Raw genomic sequence first — 23557 nt, 5'->3', positions numbered from 1 at the left:
CCCCCCAGACATTTTAGACTAATATAAAAAACATGAAATTTAGTCAAATACAGTCGCCATATTAGATGCGCCATTTTGAATTTTACAATTCTGACGTCATAATAGGAATAAGCGACCCCGAAAACCTATATAAAGCTAAAAATAACAATATAGTGAATGAAAAAAATAGCGTCTCAAATGGTTAAGCTGTCTTCACTCTCGAACTAATGATAATAAATGTATTCTCTTAATTCATTCGCTTAGTGTGCTAAATATAAATTTATCGATTAAAATTTCTACAAGTAAACAGGTTTCGAAATATGTTCTAGTAGCTTAGCTTTAACGAAATATTCAGAATATAACATGATAAAGTTAGTATAAACAGTAATTCTACTACGACATATAGGGGTAGGGGCGTTGTAGATGTCAAAAAGCTGTGTGAGTCACAAGTTATACAGCTGAAGGACTATTTTAACGACAAACGAAATGTTGCGCTTTACAGAACCATCTGTAAAGCGGATTTTGACTACACACCTTTGAATTTGTTCTTAGATAGGGCCTTGAATATTAGGGTAGAAACCATATAGGCATTAGGAATACAATGGAGGCAGAAAGCTATCCACGGCGAGCACCCCAAAAGTTAGATCAACATTAAATGGATATTGAGGCATCCAATATTTGGCTAAGAAACGGTGTTCTGTATCCAGAGACGGAAGGATTCGTCATTGCGATACAGGACAAGGTTGTCAGCACCAGGAGTTATCGCAAACACGTGTTTCAGCGGTCTTAAAAAGGTTAATTAACTGGAAAACTCCAGGTCCGGACATGGTGCACAACTTCTAGTACAAGTAGCTGACGAGTATGCATCATGCGTTGGCAAGGTGTTTTCAGAAGACCATTGAATACCTAGATCTGATGCCAGGCTTTATTCTCCAGGGTGCTACGTATATATTACCTAAAAAACCAGACCTTCAAAATCCATCTGAATTTTGACCGATAGCCTGACTTTCAACAATTTAGAAATGTCGTACTGCTATCATGGCAGATAAGGTATATTCTTATTGCGAAGAGAATGGCATCTTTACAGAAGATCAAAAATCATGTTGTAAAAACTAGTGAGGCAGTAAAGAACTAGTCATGATAGACGATGTTGCCATAACTCAAGCTGTCAAGCATCAAAGGAACTTGCACGTAGCATACATGGACTACAAGTAAGCGTTTCCTTCTGTGTCCCATTATTATTTTCTTGAAGTCTTAAAACTTTAAAAAATATTTATACGCATTATTGAGTTTATAAGTTATGCGATGAGGCTCTGGAGTACAAGAATCTAGTATTTGGATCATGGACATCCAAGGATAACCAGATCGATACGCATTACGACGGGTATATTTCAAGGAGGCTCCTTCAGTGCACTATGGTTCCGTTTAGCGTTGGACCCATTGAGGAAAAATACTAAACAGCATGCCTCTTCGGTTCAGAATACATCAGAAAAAAAATGCAGTAAGTAATCTATGTCACAAAGCAGTTTTCCAATGATATCCGCATGAATTTCGGACTAGTTAAATGCAGAACAATGAATTTAAGCAGTGGCGAATTAGGGATCGCAGAGTTAGAGTACGAGTTACAGTTAAGACAAGCCTAACGACTGCCTTCACTATTAGGAAGAAACAATAGAGAAATTAGAAATACAATTGAGACAGCCATTATTAATTACCATGGCCGTTTTAGAAAACAAAGATTACATGTTATATTGGGATGTTGATATCCAAACTTATAATTACATCCGAGCCAATCGATGTGCAACCGAAATTGGCAGTCAACCTATACAGCCAAGACCCATAAGTATAGAGAACTAAGCATGAAGAAAGACCATATGGAGAAATGTGAAGCATGTATATTAATCCTATAGTGATTTCGGCAACGTGCAATGTGCTCGCACGGTGCACTGATTCTCTTGAACATTTAGGAGTTAGTAGGGTACTGGCAACAGCTCAGAAGGTAATCTTATCAAACACCTGTCGCATTGTAAGAAACTTTCTCGACAATAGTGAAGCAAGCAACTAAAAACCTGTGGAGTGTCAGATGATAGCTCTAAAATAGCACCCAGAGGTGACTGTTTTCACCTCCAATGCTCACAGCTGCTGTTTAAATATAACAGCGATAAAAGGTGAACTCCAATCTACAACATGCTCCTAATTTTGTATCTACAACATCATTGCTAAAGATTTTAAATATCGTATTAAATTAACTTATAAAAGTTTTATCTCATCTGTCTTTTGACTTATTCCGTGGCTGTGATGAAAAACCCGCTTCACCCGAGAAAAAGTTTGAAAACAAATAATATAATTAAGACCTCTCCTGGTAGCATCAGAGGTAATAAGTTCATATTTAAAGTACCTGATAACTCATAATTCTGAAAAATATATTAATATTAATTGTTAGTTGATAACTATTAACAGGTAGCTTTATTCGCTTAATATTATTTTAAGTAGAATCTCCTTTTAAAATGTTTCAGTGGTAGTGCGTCTATTTATTTGTAAAACTTATTTCTAAACATGCAATGAAAAGGGCCCGAACCCTTATACCTTCTTTAGAGTAGAGTTCAACGGTACGCTGCGTGCGAGAAAGTTTTTTTTAGTTACGAGGGAAGAAAGTGAACGTCGAGTTAAAAGGGACGCCAAAATTTTTTTGACGGAAATGATTTCAATTTAAAGAACGAAATCGTCTGCTGTAAAAAAGTAGAATGCTTATAAATAAATTTAAAGTAATATTAATTATCCATTATAGAGTAATAAACAAATTATTTTAATGGGAAGTAACAAAAAACATAAAAAATTAGAAACACGTAAAAAAAACCTTTAGAGTTCTGTAGAGTTCTGTGTTTGCACCTATCATAGGATGTAGTTTCGGAAGCCTGTTAATAGAAAATTGAATATCCTGCTGCTGAAACTGCCCTCTGGATCTTTGCATGCCCTCACCAATTATCTCAAAAACCACCCTATATCAAGTTTCGAAAAAATCATAAATGTGTTTAGAATATTTTCCCTCCATATTAGATCTGTCAATTTGAATTTCAAAATTTTTATTTTAAATTTTTATTGAGTTTAAACTACATTGGGTAACGTTTTATAGTTTTGGCCAGCTTTTTGAGATTTGGGCTTACCGTTTACCGAGGCTTTCGTGGTTCAGAACCCACCTCAAACTGTGTGTGATGACTTTAGAAGGAGCGCACTGTCCATTCTAGCCCGGCTACAGAGGCTGCCAGATGGCACAGTGGATGAGACTCACTTTGCTTTACAAAGTATTCTGCGAAATTCACTGTGCCATGCAATATGTCTGACACCCGAGAGTTATAATTTGAGAACGTTGGAAAGACGTGTCCCATCAAAAGAGGTTAGTGACCTTCCATGCAAGAGGCTCCATGCCGAGAGAACTATTACTCTGAGATCACTAGTCAATTTCGGGTTGTGATTTTTATTATTATTAAGTGTCTGTAAGGGAAATAAAGTAATATTTTACCTTGTGCGACTCCTATGGTGCTATTTCGGATTTGCCATTAAACAATTAAACCCCAAAATAGTATAAAGCCACCCGAAAAAAGGAAAGGATAAATTTGTATGCCTATCTGTCCAATTACTTAATTTTTCATCATTTCTGGTCGCTATATAAGATGCACCGTTTTGAATTTTTAAATTTTAAACGCAAAATTCGTATTGATTGTTCCATAGTGGCGCTGTTACTGAACATAAACATTGATTTTTTAGGTGCTGTTATCTATATTCTCGACTTATTTTGCAATTCGAACAATGCACAAATCCGCGAAAGTGCAGCAGAACTGCTAGCTAAGATGGCATCTGATAAATTGGCTGGGCCAAAAGTTAAGTTAGATTTATCTAAATTTCTGCCCCGATTGTTCAGCGAGGCGATCCGCGATGCTCCGAAGCAATGCGTGCACATGTTTGAGTCAAAGCAGGAAAATCCGGAATTAATTTGGGATGAAAATACGAAAGCCAAAGTTTCAAGAATTGTTGCTGAATTAAAAAAACAGTGAGTACTGGGTAATTTCATATTTTTTCCCCTTTACAACTGTGATATCGTTTCTTTTATATTTTAGACATTACGGTATACAAAAACAAAATCCTAACTCTGTTTTGAAGTTACCCGATACGCAGAATAATATTGACAGTGCCACAAATGAACCTGTCGTAGGAGGTGTTTATCTCAGATTATTTGTAGCGAATCCTACATGGGCTCTTAGAAGACCAAAAGAATTTTTAAGTGATCTTATGGATACAACTTTAACTTTAATGACTAAAGAAAAAGCTGATGTATGTATAGGTAAAACGTTTTAAAATTATTCTAATAAAACAAAAATGATAATTGTCTTCTTTCATTTTCAGCCAGATATGCTAGAAGTAACAACTCAAGCTTTAGTAAATCTCTTGCAAGCTCAGCCAAACTTAGCGGACCAAGTACCTTCCTTAGGTCACATACCACATTTATGTCGTCAAATGGCAAACCGAAATAACCATCCATCTGTTTACAAATCAACCATATTAATATTGCATCAGTTGGCAACAAGTGAGGTGAATACATTTTCTTTTACTTAGATATCTCTCGTTTTTACCCTATATTTGAACTGTATTTTAAATTTTACTATTCTATATCATTTATACTTAGATATGCATATTGTCTATCTGCCAAACGGAATGTATAAATCCGTTAAAACACGCTATGCAGTCTAGGAAAGATATGGTTGCAATTGCGTGCGAAACATTAAACAGATTACTTTCGTCAAACGAGGATCGCCTTATCAAGCAAGTGAGTTTTAATTTTATTTCACATTACTAATTTTATTGGTGCTTGACATGAATTACCTTTACGCGACCTCTCTAAATTTTGTAAAGGAGGTGCACCTGATGTAACGGGTGATGAAGACACAGGTACCCGAATTCTCGACAATACAACCCCGACCGCTAACTACGAACTTGTACATAAGTTCTGATACAATTATCCAATTTAATTTTTTATGAGGGTTTTGGAAAGGTCTTTAAATTAGATTTATAATAAAAATCATTTTAGAAGAAAGAAATTATTTCACCTTGATTGTTTATTCCAAATTTTGTTGAGGTTTTCTTCAAAATCAGCATTTATTATTATTTTTTTTTAATTAAGCTAGAAAAAACTTTATTCTTTCTCGTGAAAAACATCCCATATTAAAAATGGATTGGAAAGTATTTGTTCAAAAAGTATCAGTAAACTCCAATGCATGACATTTTCGCGAAGAGAAAGATCGCGAACAGAGGAGCAAAGTGAAAGTTAAATTGACAAAAAAATCGTTTCTCAAGTATCACTGTGAAAGGTAAGGGGACTCACACTAGTGTTGCCTGCTGTTATAATATAAATAGTCTTTTGATTTTCACTCTCAACCAAGCCCACGAATATCTCGAAGAGATACATTCATACTTTTTGACATGCTATTTTGCTCCTTCGTTGCGAATGAATCCTACTCTGGCTACCATATGATTCAGCCATGCCTTTCATAAACAGAAGTGTCAAACCAATCGAAAAAATATGGGTTGTATTTACGTTAGTGTGCGAATATCGTCTTGACGACCAATTGTTTCCTTAAAGGTCGATGTCTCTAAGGAGGATAGTAAAGCGATACAGCAGCGCCATATCCACAGCTGTGGCTGCAACTGCTCAGCCGACTCCATATTTTGCGTGATTTCGTGTTTCAGTGCCACCTTTTAGAGTGTTTATCTAGTAGAAAACTTATTTTTTCGAATGGTATTATTTTTTTCTAAACGAATCCTTTTTCTATGAAAATTATTAATTTTTTTAGCATGTTTAGCAATTATATTCAGAATAAGAAATATGAAAGTGTTATTTTTCATACAACTATTTTCAATCCTCTTCAACCCTTATTAATCCGTCTTCCGGACTCAAATTAAATCCCATTCTCAACACATGTCTTAACCCGAAATTCAATTCGATTGGCTCCGAGGCGCACATATCATCCTTCTTTTTCATGTATTAGCATCAATTTCTATAAGAACATGAACGGAATCCATTTTTCAATCCGTGCCTCCAATTCTCTTAAATACATGGGACTTCTTAAATTCAATCCGACGAATCTAATTGAATCCGTCATTAGTCCGAATGGATGAGTGTGAATCCAAAACTAAACTGAATGCATTTTAATTGGGTTAGTTCATGTACGTCAAAAACAAAACTCTTTTTCAAAAACCTTAAAATGTTGGTGGAAAGCGAATGCCCTCTTTAAAAATCTAAAAATGTTATAAGTTTTATTTTTTTGAATTTGGGAAATTTGTTCACTGGTTTATGTCGGGGTGTCTGAAAACTATCGTCCTTTAGAAAACCCTGAAAGTGTTATTAGTTTTCTCGTATTTTTCACCGCTTTCTAGATAAATAAAAAAATGTTTTTATTTTTAAAAAGTTTTTTTTGGGTTAGTTCACGTAGATCGAAAACAATACCCTCTGTAAAAACCTTTGAATTTGTGTCAAAAGTGATTCCCCTCTTGAAAGCCCTGAAAATGTTTGCAGTTTTTGCGTATCTATCACGGTTTTCCATATTAATCAACATTTTTATTTTTTCGTATTTAAAAAATCTTTTTCTTGGGTTGGTTAAATTTGGTCGAAGACAAGCGCTCTCTTTAAAGACCTTAAAATTTACTTAGTTTTCACATTTTTTGATCGATTTCAAGGTAATTCAAAAGATTTTTTGAGGTTGAAAATTTATTTACTGATTTAGGTTGGAATGGCCCAGAACCCCTTTAGAAAATCCTAAGAATATTGTCATTTTTCGCGTAGCTGTCACCGTTTTTAAGATAACATAATTTTTTTGTTTTGTTTCAATTCCTAAAATGTTGCTATTGTTTTACTTCGAATTATGATAATTAAACCAGAAATGTTGACTCTTTTGTAATTGTGACTTTGAATTGGCAATTTGGGAAAATGTTGACCAATAGTATATGACTGAGTAATAAGGAATCGCGTTCCCACTTTTTGAATACAATTTTTCGTGATGGTGCGAGTTATTTCAAAATTCAATATGTATGATATTTTTAGAATAGGATTCTTCTTGAATAGTTTGTTTCCATAATTCTCTTACGAGAGAATTCATTGCCTCTTCATATTTGGATGGATCGTTTTGCAATGAAGATAAGATAATATGTCCTAATATGTCATCTCTACAGTCTACAACTTCTGAAACACTTGTGTAGCTAGCAAATCTCGTCTCAACTATTTTCTGGGCCTCGCTTCTGGGTACTTGCCCGTCAGGCAGACTCTTTTTTCTACTCTTATGGTTCTTATTTTCTTTGACCAAATTCGATTTTTTAGGCCTTCCTCTTTTTTCTAGGCTCATATTTATGTTTATCAGATACTTCTGAATTTACTTTTTCCGCATTTTGATAGTCTGTCTTCTCTTTAAACTTATCAGTGTTCTCAAAGCCAGTTACTTTGCTCCTCATACTAAAATAAGTAAATGCCTGAAATTCATTATTCATCTGAAATGGTTTATTACCTATGGCGTCTTCTTGGTTTTTATTATACACATATTTGTATGCAAGTTTATCTGTGAATCTTACGTGTCTAGACTCCAAAAATATTCTCCAGCTGCGATGCCATAAGATATACCCAGTGGAAGTGTGTCCTACTTAAACTGTTTTTATTGCTGCATTGCTGAATTTAGGTTTAGTTCTGGGAAGCAGGCAATATGCTATGCTACCAAATATTCTCAAGTGTTTAAGATTTCATTTGGCATTCCGTCAAACCTTTAGCAATAGAACTTTGTAGTCTATGGACTTATGAGACGTGATGTTGTAGGAATGCACATTTTGTTCGGCCGCGAATTCACGCAGACACATGTATGCTCTGATTACGTTCGTGATAGTTTTATTGAACCTTTCAGCAACTCCATTGAGTTCGGTAGTGTATGGAGGATGACTGCTGAGGACAATCTTTTATCTTTTCAATATCCTCCTGTGTATTCGGTACCTCGTTTTGCTGTTATTTATGATGCCTGTCTATTTTGCCCTGAAATATTTCTGGATGTCATAAGATAGTCTTTTAGAGCTTGAACAGATTCATCTTTAGATTTGAAGCAGTAAAGTGTAGCAGATAGTATAAACTTCCTTTGGCCGGGCCATCATGTATGTCTCATCGGGCCCGTCATGTCTGAGTGTATCGTATTGAATCGGGTGTCTGATCTTCTTCCTGTTTGTCTGAATGGTAAGTTTTCCATTTTGGAGAGTATACAGACTTCACATTCCAAAATCTAATTATCGAACTTCACTTTTTGTAAGCATTCCTCTGTTTTCTGTAACTTTTTCATGTAAGACAATGATGGGTGACCGAGTTTGACATGCCACAGAATTGATTCACTCATACTAGTTTCACATTTGGTCAAAGAATGTTGATTAAGTATACCTTGTTAATTCTTAAAGTCTTTGAGATAATTAATTTTTATGAGTCTCTGAGACATCAGACTGTTTTTCCATCCAAGATTTTCTGGATTATTCGATTGATTTCTTTCATCTATGAGTTCCTTTCAATTCTTCCTACTAATTGCAGACACAACATCGTTTGATTTATTCTGGCATACTTCTAAACAGTCTACCTCCGAGTTGAATGAGACTTTATTTTGAATATTTGTCTGTGATTTCTCTGAAGACTCATACTCATTGTCAATCGTCATAATTGACGTACACATATAATTGTCATACTCATCAATTATTTTACTCGCTTTGTTAGAAGACTCCGAATCTAACTACACAATTTGGCTTTTCGTATATACCTTTCGAATATATTGTGATCTCTCTTTTTATTACTAACTCTGAATATTTTGTCATCGACGTGTATAATGAAACCTGTATCTGCCAGATTTTAAAGGGACAACGGATTTTCTGAAATGTCTTCTGCAGCTATTACGTTTACCAATTTAATTTGATTAGCATTAGTAGAATCATTTTTAAGTAAGATGTTCCCCCTACCATCAATAGTTACATCAGCTAAGACATTTTTGTTCGCGCTCTTAATTACTCCATTCTTAGATACTTTAAAATCGGATATGATAAAGCTTTTGTTCACAAAATGTTTGATCGCACCCGAATCGCCGATAAATTCTACATGTTTCCTAGTGTTTATTTACTTAATAATATAACTTTTACCTTATGTCGCCTCTGATTCCAGATTCTTCCAGACTCTTCCGACCCCGAACTCTGGAGTGACTGCCTCTGCTACGGTTTCATCGACTGCCACTATTATTCCGGTTTCTTAGGTTGCTATTTTGCCTCTGGGTCGCTGGTTTTCTTTCCTTTTTAGCAAGAGGACCATGCGAATTAAGGTCTTGACAGTATGGTCTCTTGTTGTTACTCTGACTTGGATTTTGGTGGTTATGGTGACAGTCATCTCCTTTGTGGTCGGTGACTCTATTATGATGATAACAGAATCATTGATAAGTAGCTTTCAGCTAGCAGTCATATTGCCAATGACCTGTCCTGTGACATCTGTACCATTTCTGTGCCATACCTCTGGAGTTTAATTTTTCTACTCTTGCCGCTTTAGGATTATTAGTCTGCTTCACCTCTGGAACAGCTGCAATTACTTCTCTGTTCATGTTAATATTTATTATTCTAGTCCTCAATGTGTTCATGTCTATTTCTTTCTTAGATAAGTTAAAGACAGTGGACTCAATGAAGTATATCTCTAGCAAAGCTCCGATGATCGTTTGATTAAAAGCTGATCTTGTTTCTTCATCATTAAGTTTGATTAGGTTATCACTCAACTTACTTTCTCGCATTATGCAGGCAAAACTCTCGAAAAAGTTTTGCGCTTTTCGCCCTTATTCATTTTGAGGTTGTAGAGTCGAGTTGTAATTGGAGTGGAAATGGTGCTTACTTAATGCATTCTGTTCTTTTTTAGCTTCTTGATGATTTCCATAAGTTCTGTTATACCGAGAATCTTCTTGTAGTATTTAATATCGATGTGATGGATTATTATGTCTCTGAAATTGTTCTTCCTTTCACTCTGTCTCTTTTCTGTGACAGATGCACCAGGCTCCTCTTAATAAATCAAATCCAACAATATCCAATTGATCAACTCGGTTCAGAGACTATCTAGCCAGAACGCAAAAGTTGTTTTTTGTGTCAGTTTATAGATGGATAAACATTTAGTTTTCGGTCTGCTGGTCTTAAAATGTTGACTTGTTTACATTTCCATTTTTTACAGAATTATCTTACAACTACCTCTTAAGAATTAACATCCATCCAAACCTTATATCTAATCCGCTTGCTTTCCTCGCTTCGCATCGCTTTGCCTCGCACATATGTCGCTATTTTCTCGCTATGCCTTTTATTTCCAGCCACTGCCTCCGAGGATAATACCTAATATTTATCTACTATTTACAATATTTACAGTTTTCTCACACCTACTTTCTCTCCTATTTACAATCTCTCCTTCTCGATTTCTCTTCGTTCTTCCTTTCCTTCTTCTCCATCTTACCTAACACTCCCTTCATCCATGCTACTGCCCTTTTGCACCCCCTTTTCATTCAACAGTACCTCTATGCTTATCCCACTCCTTTCCATCCCTTCACACTCCTCCATCGGTTCTCAAGTTTTCCCCCTTCCCGCACAATTCACAAATTATCTTCTCTCTAGAAATCCAGAACCTATTAATATCCTTCATGCAACCGTATCGCCCTCTCTTATCTTCTCCTCACGCTCGACTCCCCGTTATAATTCCTAAACTCGTTCTGCCTGTCTCCCTCCTGACAATATAGTTCGGCGTATTTCTAGCCAACCCCAGTGTCCACTTTACATACCTCTCCTGTATCCTATAACCACTTCTCAAGCGCCCAGACCTGCCTTATCACCACATTTAAGCTTCTCACCCTCTCTTTTATATGACCATCCACTCCCCCATTCCTCCAAAACAGAAAGCCTAGGTACACAATCTCTTTCACCTTCTGTACCGCTTTCCCTTTCACTTTCACTCTTCTCCTTTATCGCCCCCACCTTGTTTCCTGAACACCATAACCTTCGAATTGTCCGCATTTAACTCTAACCTATTTTTGTCAAAGTATTTTCTCAACATTTTCATCATTTCCTCTAAAGCCTATTCGCTCTTTGCTAGAAGCACTATGCATCTGCATATGCGAGTGATCATATGATGACTCCTCCTACCCTAACTCCTCCTACCACTGCGGCCGCTAGCTTACATCCATATCCGCGATTGAAATTGCAAAAAGCGTTGGGCTAATCGGGCACCCTTGCCCCAACCCCCTCTCTATCCAGAAACCCTCAGAGATTCCCTCCGCTCCTCTCACCCTATCTTTCGCCTCCTCATATACTCCCTTACCCTCTCTCCACTCCCCTCTCTTCCATTGCATACCACAACCTTCCCCTATCCACCGAAGAGAACGCACCTTTCAGATCTACAAAAAACGCGTACACTTTGGCACCCTTTTTGGTTAGTTAGCTATCCACCCAATGCTCTGTAACAGCGCTTCCACCCCTTCTTTTTTTAACACTCTTTAGCTTCAATCCTCTTATTACTATATTATTTCTCCTATCTGCCTTCTATTTTTTCTCTATCCTCAATTCCATTGTATTTATCCTTTCCCTATACGCTCTCTCCTCGTTTTCATTCCTACGCTCTCCCACTTTCCCTTCTATCATATTCTCCACCCTCTCCCAAATACCTTGCTTCTCACTCTCGCCTCTGTCAACTGCTTACATTCCCGACCTGCCCTCCACCTTCTTAAGCCTTTTTCCGCTCTTTCCTTCCACACCTTAATATCTTCTTCCACCTCCTTCATTTCATATTCTGTTTCCTTCCTTATCGACCCCACCTCCTTTTGCAATACTTCTACTTTCCCCCTCAGCTCTTTTACCTCTTTTTCCCATCTCTCATCTCTTACCCGCAGGTCTTTCCTCGTACGTCCCATCTGCTCCATAGCGCCCCTTACGTCCTCCCTCAAGCCTCTTACGTCGCCTATCAAAACCCCGAGAGCCTCCTCCGCCTGCCTCTCTATTATTAAGGGGGATGGGGTGATCTACGTGTTCGTATGTTTTTTTTAAAGGAACTCTCGCGCGCTTTTCCGCGGATTCTCTTTGGTATCCCTTTTTCTCTTTAAAAGATCCTCCCCGTCACTTTCCAAGGCATGCTTTGCTCCGTATTTTTTGCCTCAGCTCTAGGATGCATGCTTCCAGAGCTGCTCTAGGAATTCCATGACTCCATAAAATTCACTCCGCCTGCGTGTTGTCTCTCCGGGCGCTACAGTCTTACCAGGGTCTCAGAGTTGAGGCAGGTTTTATAAGGAAACGAATAACAATTTATGTTAGAAAAAGATAAACAATATATTTTCCTATAAGCTACATTTCTAATTAGGTGCTAGGTGTGATCGTGTCGTGTAATTGTGTATGTGTGTATCGTTGCTATTCTTAAGTGGTGTTTGTTGTGTTTCGAATATACAAGAAGGTGTGTGTTGTCGGTGTGAGTATGAGAGAGTGTCTATTTGGCAGTAAGCTACGCGCTAGGTAACGATGGGGGCTAGCGATCATGCGTGCGAGGAGTCGGGGAGCCAGGTCACCTCCCCGCGGTTAATTCAGGTCAAGTACATGAGGGAAGGAGTTCGTGGCCCCGTCTCCCCACGGTGGCAGGAGTTCACACCGGGGTCGTTTCCCTTATGTCGGTACGGGAACCGTGGGTAGGCCGGTCAGGGGCACCTGACACCGATGTACCCTGAACTCGAAGGGCGGTCACAGGGGCACCTGTCGACCGCCGACCTAGTCGGCTGCGGGGAAAGGGGTCAGGATGGCACTAGGAGGCAAGGCAGGTTGTCTAGTCGCCTACATTAATGTAGGAAGGCCAGAGGAGTTGTACCGTTTCTGCGTCGCGCAACTAGGTATATAACCCGTGTCTGCACGGCGTGTCGGCGCACTGGATGGTGGTGAGTTGAAGGGGCAACATCGGTGGACTAGTGTGCGCGTGAGCCTGGGTACTATGTAACGGCACGTTACAAAATAATAAATTAAGATGTTTTTAGAAGTATATCCAGCTGCTCGGGTTCATTATCTTGCTTCTCAATATTGCTCAACAGATTCTGGTGTGAAGCCCGTTTATTGCAGCCGTCATGTTGTCAAGCTCGAATAAAAGCTGTTTAATTACCTTATTTATAGTTTTCATCCCTCATTGTTGAACACTTTCTTATTTGAAATCTTACAGTTTGCAGGTTAAAAGTCCATCACTTAGATGAATTTGGAGCTGTGAATTTTATACATCTAGTACAGAAAGTTACATTCTTGAGTCCTTGTCGCATTCTCTGGAGTTTTCTGGAAGTTGGCAACGATATCAGCTACTCGCTTTCCGTAATTCATGACATCTCACGTAGAGGGCAAATGAGATCGCTATGCCGTATTATATATATTTTAACTTTTGCACCTTTTTTTTTATGTGCGTATATATGTGTGGGTGGATGAAATTGTATGTACTGTATCGTCTGTATTATTCTTGTAAAGAATCTTTAGTCTCAGTTGTTCATCATATTCGTCGGATAGCCCTTTTATATGGATCAGGCATTCACACTGTAGAGCCGGCTTATAAGGATACATCGATTGATACCCATACTCATGCAGGCGTGGATCGAAAAAAGGTGTAGCACGCTGCCAAAAGAATCTGCTAATTGACCGGTGCACCTGCAAATACTAAGCAGTCCTTCAGCGTGTCCTGTCAATTTCCTAATTTGACTATTGGAACGCTTTCGATCAACCTCTCATAGACTTATCATTTGCCAGTTAGAAAGCTTGAAGGTTCATCCACACAAAGTCAGATGCAAAGAGAGATTAATCAACCTTTGCAAAACTAGTATCAATATCTCCTCTGCAAATTATCGTTTGACAACAAACAACGTCACCTTCCAGAGGAGCGTCTTTCACTGCGATACCATGAGTCCTCTGCTCTTTTGAATCACACTTGTGCTTCTATCTTTTACACTACGAAATTCTGCTGGACACCAAGGAGAAATTTGTATGGACTTTGGAAGGAGCAAGTGTGCAAAGATTCATCTACAGAAAGGAAAGATTATTTGCGTTTCTGATAACCCTGAGCTCATGGATATATGTCTCTACATACCTCAGTGAAGGCAATTCCGCGATTTGGCAATTCAGCGATTATAGCGAGCGCAAACTTCTGAATCTATTATATCTTTAGAACTGAAATATTCTGTGTGCAGCTTACATGGGTAAAAATGGAAGATATCCTCTCCTAAATATGGCCATGAAACATAAGATTATTGGCAATGGAGTGTTCCTACAAAAAGTCGCAAAGCAGGCGTCTGTCATCCTTCATCCTAGAGGCACCCTACGACGATTGTTTAACCTTTATTCCAAATATGTATATCCCTTCCCCAACAGATTATGGTAACAACAATGATAACACCAAACCTAGTTGTAAATGTAGTTAAAAACAATCAAAAGTGATGCGTAGATGAATAGAAAGAGATTCGTTACTAAGATCGATTGCGGACAGGCATCCAGTAGTAGCGTTGCTTTAGGATCAGGAGTAACTATTTGACGCTACGGGAAGTCCAGATTGGTGCGAGAGGTTCTTAACAGAAAATAAACAGTCTTATCTGATTCATCTTGAATTTTCTGACACTCTCTAGTTACTACTACCCACCGAAACAGAGAAGTTCAAATACATTTTATTTTGTCACCTTTCAGCGAAACGTCTTTCAGGGCGTCATTATAAGCCACCTCTTCTTTTGCCTCACATTATTGCCACTATCTGTCGCTCTTCAAAATCTAGCTCTAAGGATAGTCGAAAAGTAAATTTGGAGATTGGGTACAAATTTAGGTTAGGAAAATGTGCTAAAATTCGATTGAAGCGAGGAAGACTTTCTGTCGTTCCTGAGTACCCTGAGCTCCTCAACAGAAGCGCTATGCGACACTTTGGCGCTGGAAAGATCTAATTATCCTGAACATAACTTCTGTAAACCAGTTATCCCTATCACTACACCGTAACCCATTTCTCTTTCGTAGATAGGCTAACACTATACTTCTTGTCGAAGGGATAGTGAGTTGTCGTTTTTTCCCTGAGCATGTTCAGGGTCGTTCTACTCGCGATGTAGCGCGTAGTGGTTCCCAACTTATACCGTTTGGTGAATACAGTCGCGTTCGGCTAACTGGGATTGGCCGATAGTCCACTCTTCTTGCACTAAGAATCCACTATCCGATATCCATAAAGCTTCTAATTTCAAGGCCTTTCAGCTTCAGTTCTTCTGCGTTTAGGTTTCTTGCTCCGCTTAGGGCCATCTCAGTCAAGTGACCAGCCCTATAGGCGTGTTGTTCCTTGTGAACTGCCCTACCTGGTAAGACTTTGTGGCGGATATATTCACCTCTATGTTGTCGGAAGATATCCCAGTGTCAGACTAGCCTTCGAAAGTTTCACGAGCGGCCCTACGATAACCTCTTTAGTCGTTTGTAAGGAGACCGTATATATGTAATCCAGACCCAGTTGGACCGCTGGGGGTTTTCGTTGCCTCAGAGGTTCCACTTTATTTTTTATAAACCTTACGATGTCCGAAAAATGTACCATGATCAAGTGAGCCAAGTTCTCTTCGCCCAACGCTGAATATCCCTTGTCGGGCAGTTTTAGGGTGCCGAGAATAGCATCCGGGTTTCGAAAACGCAGCTTGTCCTGTGGAATCGTCTCTGCTCCATTTTCGATATCTGCGCAGAAGTTTGTTCAGATTTCTTGCTTCGGCTTACGTATTGCACCCCTGTATTCGTCCCTCATCATCGTAAATGACGTCCATAGTTCGTCTGTTTTGCCAGTACTAGCATGTCTAAACCTCTCCCTGGTTTCCCTGCGACGATTTTCGAGTTTCTCGTTTCAACAGTTTGTCTCTCCAGCCCTTTAGACTCTTTTGGGTTGATAATTACTTTCAGTAGTAGGTTTGATGGCCTCCGTGAAAATCTTGGTTGCCATCTGAAGGATGTCCACGTCTCTAATTGATCTGGGCACCACCGAGAGTTGATTCCTTTGTTCAGTGGGAATATGTATGTAAATAAATTCAACAATTAATCTTTCGCGAAATTGGTATTATAGTTCTTTACAACATTCCCTAGTTTTGTGGTTGAAATTCCAGTTCTTTCGTTGCTTTTCTGCTCCTGATCCTCCTGAATAGTTTCTTTCTTTCTGAAACAAAAATTTAAAAAAAATACGAAAAACTCGTCCGTAGAGTTATTTGCCCTGAAATTTCTTTCTCTAATAGTGGATTTTACGTTGAGTCTGTTTTGTTCGAGTTTAGTTTCTATTGTTTCATTTAATTCTAAAAATTGCCAATCCAGTTCAAACCGCGCAATTTAATTTGTTAACAAATATTCAGAGTATATTTGTTTCCTGTTATAGAATGTTGAGTTCTTCGTTCTACTGTTTGCACTTTCTTACTAATATTTATGTTTTTTCTTAGAGTCGTATTTATTTTATTTATTAATTTATTTATTTGTTTTATTTTTATTGGAGTCGTATTACATTGTTTGAGTCCAAATATTCTAACTTAAAGTCTTTCATCTTTCCTTTGCCTATGTGCCATTATATGTATTTACTATTTCTAATTTTAAATCGTTTATGTTCCATTCTCAAATGCATTTTCTTTTAAAGTTTTTTATTTCGTATATATTTCGAGAAACATTTTTCTTAATATTAAGTGTTTTCATATTGACATTGCTTTTTTTATAAACTAGATTAATAATTCCATCCATGTCTTTTTATTATCGCCCTTTACACTGGGATCCTTTTATCCTGTACAATTCCTCACTCTTCTTACACTTTTCTTATTTTTCGCCTTCTCATAGTGCAGGCATGCACATATAAGGGAAATTGACTCAAACACCACACCTTTGGAGACTTCTTCACTAAAAAGGGGAATAATAAGTTGTCTTGTTGATTGGCTCTCGGTTATTTTGTAAAACAGCCACGGAGTTCCACAGAATCTTTATATGAATTTACTCGGATATACGTTATCGTACGTTATCTATTTTGCGTTAATACAAAAGTGCACGACTTAGAGCGTTTCTTCGGGCACAATGATGTAAAAATCGCGACTTATTCAAAGCGGTGCGTACGTCGTTGATTATTCTGACAGTATGACTGCTTGATACGTGAAGACGAATAACATTTGAAGGATAGGAAAGGTAAATTCGTGCTGAGAGTAACGTATAGACTTTTGTATAGAGCACGTTCTGACTTTCGTCCAAGGTACGTATACTTGACGTTTGCACTCAAATTCAACCTCGCTTTAATATATATATATATATATATATATATCGATATGTTTGATCACATCATTATTAAATTGAAAGCGAAGCTAGATGGTGACTAATAATATTGAGCGTCGAATGATTCACGTTAGTGAGTATTAATCTGTGAGCAATAAACGCGTGACTAACAAATTCCCTCTTCTGAGACCGTCACTGATCGTATTCCATCAGTATTATTACTTTAATTTAAGTGCACATATATAATTATATTCCATATACTTGGATTTGACTTAGACATTTTTATTGTCATAGAAAAACGCTTTTTTATGCTGTTACAGTGGCGTTACCCCATATATTACGTTTCTTATCAAAGTCCCTAAAATAAGTTCAAATCTTGAAGTCCCTGAAGTTAAAATGTTTGACTATATTTGTAGAGTGATGATTGAATTGAAAATTCAATTATGAATTTAAGGTGTAATCTAATTAAACAATCATTATACAGTAGATTCTCGGATGTTATTTTCTTTTTAAAGACATTGCTGCACAGTTGTGATGTCATACTTAATCCGTACATGAAATTGGCGTAGTGACTGCTCACTTGAACAGCTAGTCCTAGTGATCAATTTTCTTGCGAGCTTTTCCACTAACTGAGTAGAAGAATTGGAAGAATCGGGAAAATTTATGAAGCTGACTTGCTCAATTGTATATTTTGTTTGAAACATTCCTCAATCATCTAAAATATCTTATTGCTGTATCTAATATTTCATTGAGTCTTGTATTAATCTCTTATGTTTGTTTAACACATTTTAATCGTGTAAGCGTGTACAATTGTGTATTGAAGAAATAACTATTGGAAAGTGACAATATAAAGGCTAAAGTGATGTTTTCGATTCTATAGAATTAGTATCATTTTTCCTTCGATTATTTTTAGAAAAGGATCTTGCAAGAAATTAAACAGGACGAGCTAGAATCGGTGTTTTGTGCCAAGCCTCAAAAGTTACCATAATTATTTATAATTAAATGTATAATACGATCGCAAAGAATAATCTCAAAAAAATATTGAGAGAGAGAGAGAGAACTGAGGCACTACAAACATATGTTTTGATCAGTAGAACTAATAAGAATCAATAAACTTTAAATCGTTTCCAAGATTGAAAATGTTAACACGTTTCCAATAAGACGGCCACACGATATCTGATCGATTCCTCTCTCCAACGCATCCTTCCTTCCTCGATTAATGTAAAGGCCATCGAAAAGGACATCGACGCGCAGCAAGTGAAGTCCGCCAGGAAGACATATAAGAACCGCCTGTCGTGAAGACTACTGAGTGAAGTTAACAATTTGTACTATAAGCTTAAACCAATACCATTTTGTATAGACAGACTAAACCCTCAAGAGATTAGTGGAAATCGTGTAGCACAAAGATTGAAAACAGTGGAGTCGGAATTCTTCGTTGCAGGTTAGGAATACCTTGGATCTGGCAAAACTCGGCGAGAAACACCGTCATCAAGGTGATTAAGAGAAAAAAACCTCTTCTCTCCTTCATTATGCGATACAATTACAAATAATTCCTTCTTCAAAATATAAACCTCAGCACAAGTTTAGGGAAATAATAAAAAAAATGAAATAAAATTGATAAATAAATACATGAAAAAATTCACAAATGAAACCAAGTAAATACACAAATATATAACTTAACATAATTATGTAGAGTCGTTAAGTGAATGAAGTAAAATAAAAGGGAAGAGAACAACGTGTGACCAAGTTAGAAATTGGATCAAAGTAAGAGTTTTATTTGGTGAAACAAAATTGTCACGTTACAATATCTTTTGAGATGGCGTAACGTGTAAAATGGGTAATTCTATCATTAAATCCACCCCTCGCAATTTGTCAAAACAGCTACGTCCAGCACCCAACCACTTCACTTTGAACAGCGGCGTATGTCGAAGTTTGTACTCTGTTACCGTTTTTAAGGTCCCTTAATTACCTATAGTTCCGGTTGATTGCTGTGATGAAGTTAATTTGGCTTGTGGTGATTCACCACTTTTGTTTGAATAAAACTAGGTTGTCCATGAGGAAAAATTTAAGAGTATGGTTTGGGAAAGATTATACTTGCTTTGGAGCACTTACACATTTATTTTCTTCATTAGTTCTTTCATTCTTAGCTTCTTGAGTTTTTAGTTTATTTGATTCGTTTCCAGCAAGCAATTATAAATAATTTTATTCTTTGATTGAATTCCGTTTGACTATATAGTTCAAGTTCCTCAGTGGCTGTTAAATTAATGTTTTGATTTGATCCCTTTCTTCTATTATCAGTTATTCGATACTCTGCAACATTTAACTCTTTATCGATAAAAGGGATATACTTTAATGGGTTCGAATGAGTATCTATATGATTATGACCAAATTAAATTTTAAATTAAAGCTTTTCTTGTCGTAATTAGTTTTCATAATAAATCATTTGGTATTAAAAAATTGACTATTTTTCAACGGAATTTCTACATATTTATCCAAAATTATTTAAACTAAAAGTGGGCTATTGTCCTCTACGAGAGTTGCGGTATCTAGTCAACTTAACGGCAAAACGATTGTTCATTATTTATTTGCACAAAGATGGGTACAAAAAGAGGATACATTTTTTGGTCATAAACAAATAGAATAACTTGGTGGATTCATATTTTATTGTTGATTAGGTTGACTGATTATTGGAGAAGGATCGACGTGTTCTGCGGCAGCAGAGTGGGGGAAACCGCTACTGCCGTTCACTCGCTCGCGCCAGTATTCATTTCAGGAATATATGCGGAAAAAATTGCTGCAAATATCATTTTCATACAAATTCATTTATTTACATCAATTTTGTCCATTTCAGAGTTTTTAAAAATACTCTATAAGCTTTCTTCGTATTTAAAAACTCTGAAAAAGACTAAATGTATGTAAATAAATGAATTTGTATGGAAATAATATTTGCAGCAATTTTTTCCGCATATAACTTAATTTTTCACATTATTTGGTTTGTAGCCCACATTTTGAAGATTTTCCAAAAATGCTTTTCTAGGATAATTTATTACATGTATTTGTTATAAACAGTAAGCCAGATTTGACACAAAATGCAGTAAAGAATTAATTGTTGGTAAAATATAAGAAAATAAATAAGATGTTCGTGCATTGGTGACACAGGATATGATTTTTTTCGAGAATTCGATCGTGAATAGAGATCGTTTCTCAAAGTCTTGGAGAACGATGTCAGACATGTGTGTGCAACGGAGACAACTGTCAGAAAATTGTAGTTCCAGAAAATTTGGTGCTTCTCGTTTTGGCAACTTACTCTATCTCCCTCGGAACTTTCGGCAGAGCAGGGTCGTGACCAACACTGTAAGTGTGACAAAGATGGTAATAAAGCACTCTTAGGTCCGCATTATGTCTGTAGAGATACGTCGTTCCCACCTGGGTTGGACACTCAGATAGTATGTGTTCTAGGTACTCAGCGTGTGCATTACACGCGCTGCACCTATCACTCAAAGTTTGCTCTTTTTCCAAAGACTGTTCGTCTACATTTCTGTGAAAGTTTCCGTGCATTGTATTTTCAAGTGAATATGCGGGCCAGATGTTGGTGTTAAAAAGTAAACTTCTACCAGAAGTTCTTAATACCATCTTGTTCCTGCTTTTTCCTTCTCTTCGGCAGTGATTGATGGACATTCCCCCTTCAGATGTTATAAGGTTATCGCAAAACTCCTTAAAGCGGATGATGTTATCAGTATCTTCTTTCAACTCTAGTATTTTAGAGATCTTGTATACAGCTCCCTGATCTATCCCTTCCTCTTTTTTATTCTTACCCTCGCGTCAGATAACAGCCGTCTTTTGTCAACAATATGCTGCTTGATGGTCTGTAGCTTTTACTTGTTCTGTGTGATTGAAAATTCTTAGTTCGTGGGCGAACTTCCGAACCCTTTCCGTAAACGATCTACTAGATGTTATATAGCAAATTACACACTGAGTACGGGACGCATTCAGTCTTGCTTTGAACTCTAGGCTGATCGGCACTGTTTTCCGATCCATTGTCGAGTGCTCTGAGCTTCCGATCGTTTTAAACTACATGTAAAACTTTTTTTTGCTTTACTGGTGTCATTATTGTTCCCACGAGTAGCTAGGGAAAGGGTTCGTCCATCCTGGTAGAGCCCCGCAAGCAAGAATAAGACTGCATTCACTGAGAGGTCGCCGGGTATTTGAGACCCATGTATTTTCAAGCGGAAAAAACCTGAATGAAAAAAGTTAACTCTGGTTTACGAATGAACTGTAGTGGGAGACACGGAGACATAACTGTTGCTGATTTATTTCTGCCATGAATCGAGCCTTGGAAGGAGTTGTATGTTTCTGGAAATTCCGTTAGCGAGAGACACGATTGAGTAGGATAGACAAAGAACATAGGTTCCAAATTATTTTCTATAAACTCATAGTGGGACACAAGAGCGAGGTTTTTCTTCTGAAAAATTGGATTTCAGTCGAGAATACGAGATAAGAGTTAGTGGCGATGGGAACATCGCATCGTCGAAGGCAGTCATGTATAACCCGAACCGCGTGAGATGAAAGAATCGATCGATGAGTTCGAGCAATTTCAATGAGTTTTGTGCAATCATGCAGAACGACGGGAACGACGAGGAAGATGCCAGTATGGTGGAGACGAGACTTTAGTGAACATAACTGCTACGCACTAAAACCGAAATTTACACCACGCGGGTTATGTTGCCAGAAGCGCATTTGGCGATGGTTTGACGAATGTGCGGATTAGAAATAATAATAACGAATGTGTAAGGATGCAAGCACCATAGTACTTGTCTTAAAATATAAATAACGTAATTTAAGAATTGGGTAACTTATATCCGAGTAATTTAGATCTGAGAAATCTATGTTTGTGTATACTGCAGTTTGATCCAAAGAAGCCGCGGCCCATTTGGGCCAGGAAGTAGTCCGGCAAGTGTCCGGAAAGTCCTTTATAATCTAAACGCAAAATATTAACTTATGGGACTATGTAAGCGCTTGGGTTTTGAGTCCCTAGAATGATTTCATGGAAGAGGGGTTGCTTCGCGAAGCCTCTTGCAAAACTTTCATATGCGAAATCGAACTAGCAAAAGCATTTACTAAAACATAAAAGCGAATGAGACTTTTGCTTCGTGCTTTCACGATAAAACAAAACTTTTAAAAGCCTACCTCTAAATTGACCGCAGGTAAAAGATCAAATATTATCAGGTCTAAAGTCAAGCGAACTAATGATAAGTGCATCTACTGCGCCTTATACAGACGAACAAGAGCTTCTAGCTAAACTCGAAAGATTGGAGAGAGGGTTAAAAATTGTTATAAAATTAGTCCGTCTCACAATGAAGTGGGAAATGCAATAACGGAGAGTAATAACTCGGTCAGAGTAAAGTTAATTTAAAAATGTGTTTGAAGAGCGGACCCTTGAGACGAATTGCAAGAAAGGGGGCACCTGATACGTAGCTGCTCAAAACCACGACGTATGGAGAATACGGTTGTAAATAAAGTTGATAATATAGATAAAGAACCTTGAGAAAATTTAGTGTTAAAGAAAACTGCGTTATGTCCGTGGGTGTAGTACTCGGATACATCAATGGTGATGACCTAAAGTGCAAGAATATTCTCCTACGTGTAATGCCGAATGACATATATTTGCTGGAAGTAGATTTACAACACGCGACAAGAAAATTGTTACAATTATATCTAGAAGAAGATGCAATGAATTTGTTTGTCATAAATCCGAGTAATTCTTCAAATCGAGGTAGTATCCAAGTTGACCTCAAGAATCGAACCATTGAAATCGGAGGAGCATTACTGGTGATGAAATTACGAATTCAGAACGCAAGTCGTTCATCGAGTTACTGAACACAAATTGGCACTGTTTAGCAAGAACCCTAAACGTGTTAGATAATACTAAATAAACCAAATGGATGTCACGCAGAATCTAGTATCCGTTCCTATATCTTCAAGACCATACCGTGAGACGCGCAAAGAATGTGAGATTTTTCGAGAAGTAGTTCTCTTAGTGCAAAAGAAAAATGGAAATTCTCGTCTATTAGTCGGCTTTCGACGTTTAAATAGCCAGACATAAAAAATTCTAAATGATTTTAGAGGATTCAGTCTCTACCCAAACTAGATGAGTATTTTAGGGCAATATCTGGGAATAAGATCTTCGCCGCTCTTGATCTGTCTAACAAGTATCTCCATCTTCCACTCAAACTGTGATCGCGACAGAAGACAGCTTTCATCACATCAG

General features: G+C 37.5%; 1 protein-coding gene across 1 annotated transcript in view; it reads left to right on the top strand.

The window, feature by feature from the left end:
- LOC117179665 (dnaJ homolog subfamily C member 13) overlaps positions 1–23557 on the top strand; it is a 231313-nt gene that overhangs the window by 180427 nt on the left and 27329 nt on the right. Inside the window, exons 13-16 of the mRNA XM_033371683.1 lie at positions 3745–4027; positions 4095–4308; positions 4381–4566; positions 4661–4801. Of these exons, the coding sequence (XP_033227574.1) occupies positions 3745–4027; positions 4095–4308; positions 4381–4566; positions 4661–4801 (824 nt within the window). The remainder of the gene's footprint in view (positions 1–3744; positions 4028–4094; positions 4309–4380; positions 4567–4660; positions 4802–23557) is intronic.

This window comes from Belonocnema kinseyi, chromosome 9, assembly GCF_010883055.1.
Source record: "Belonocnema kinseyi isolate 2016_QV_RU_SX_M_011 chromosome 9, B_treatae_v1, whole genome shotgun sequence".
NCBI lineage: Eukaryota > Metazoa > Arthropoda > Insecta > Hymenoptera > Cynipidae > Belonocnema > Belonocnema kinseyi.
Note: the sequence above shows the minus strand (reverse complement) of the source record. Positions and strands in the feature narration are given on the sequence as shown.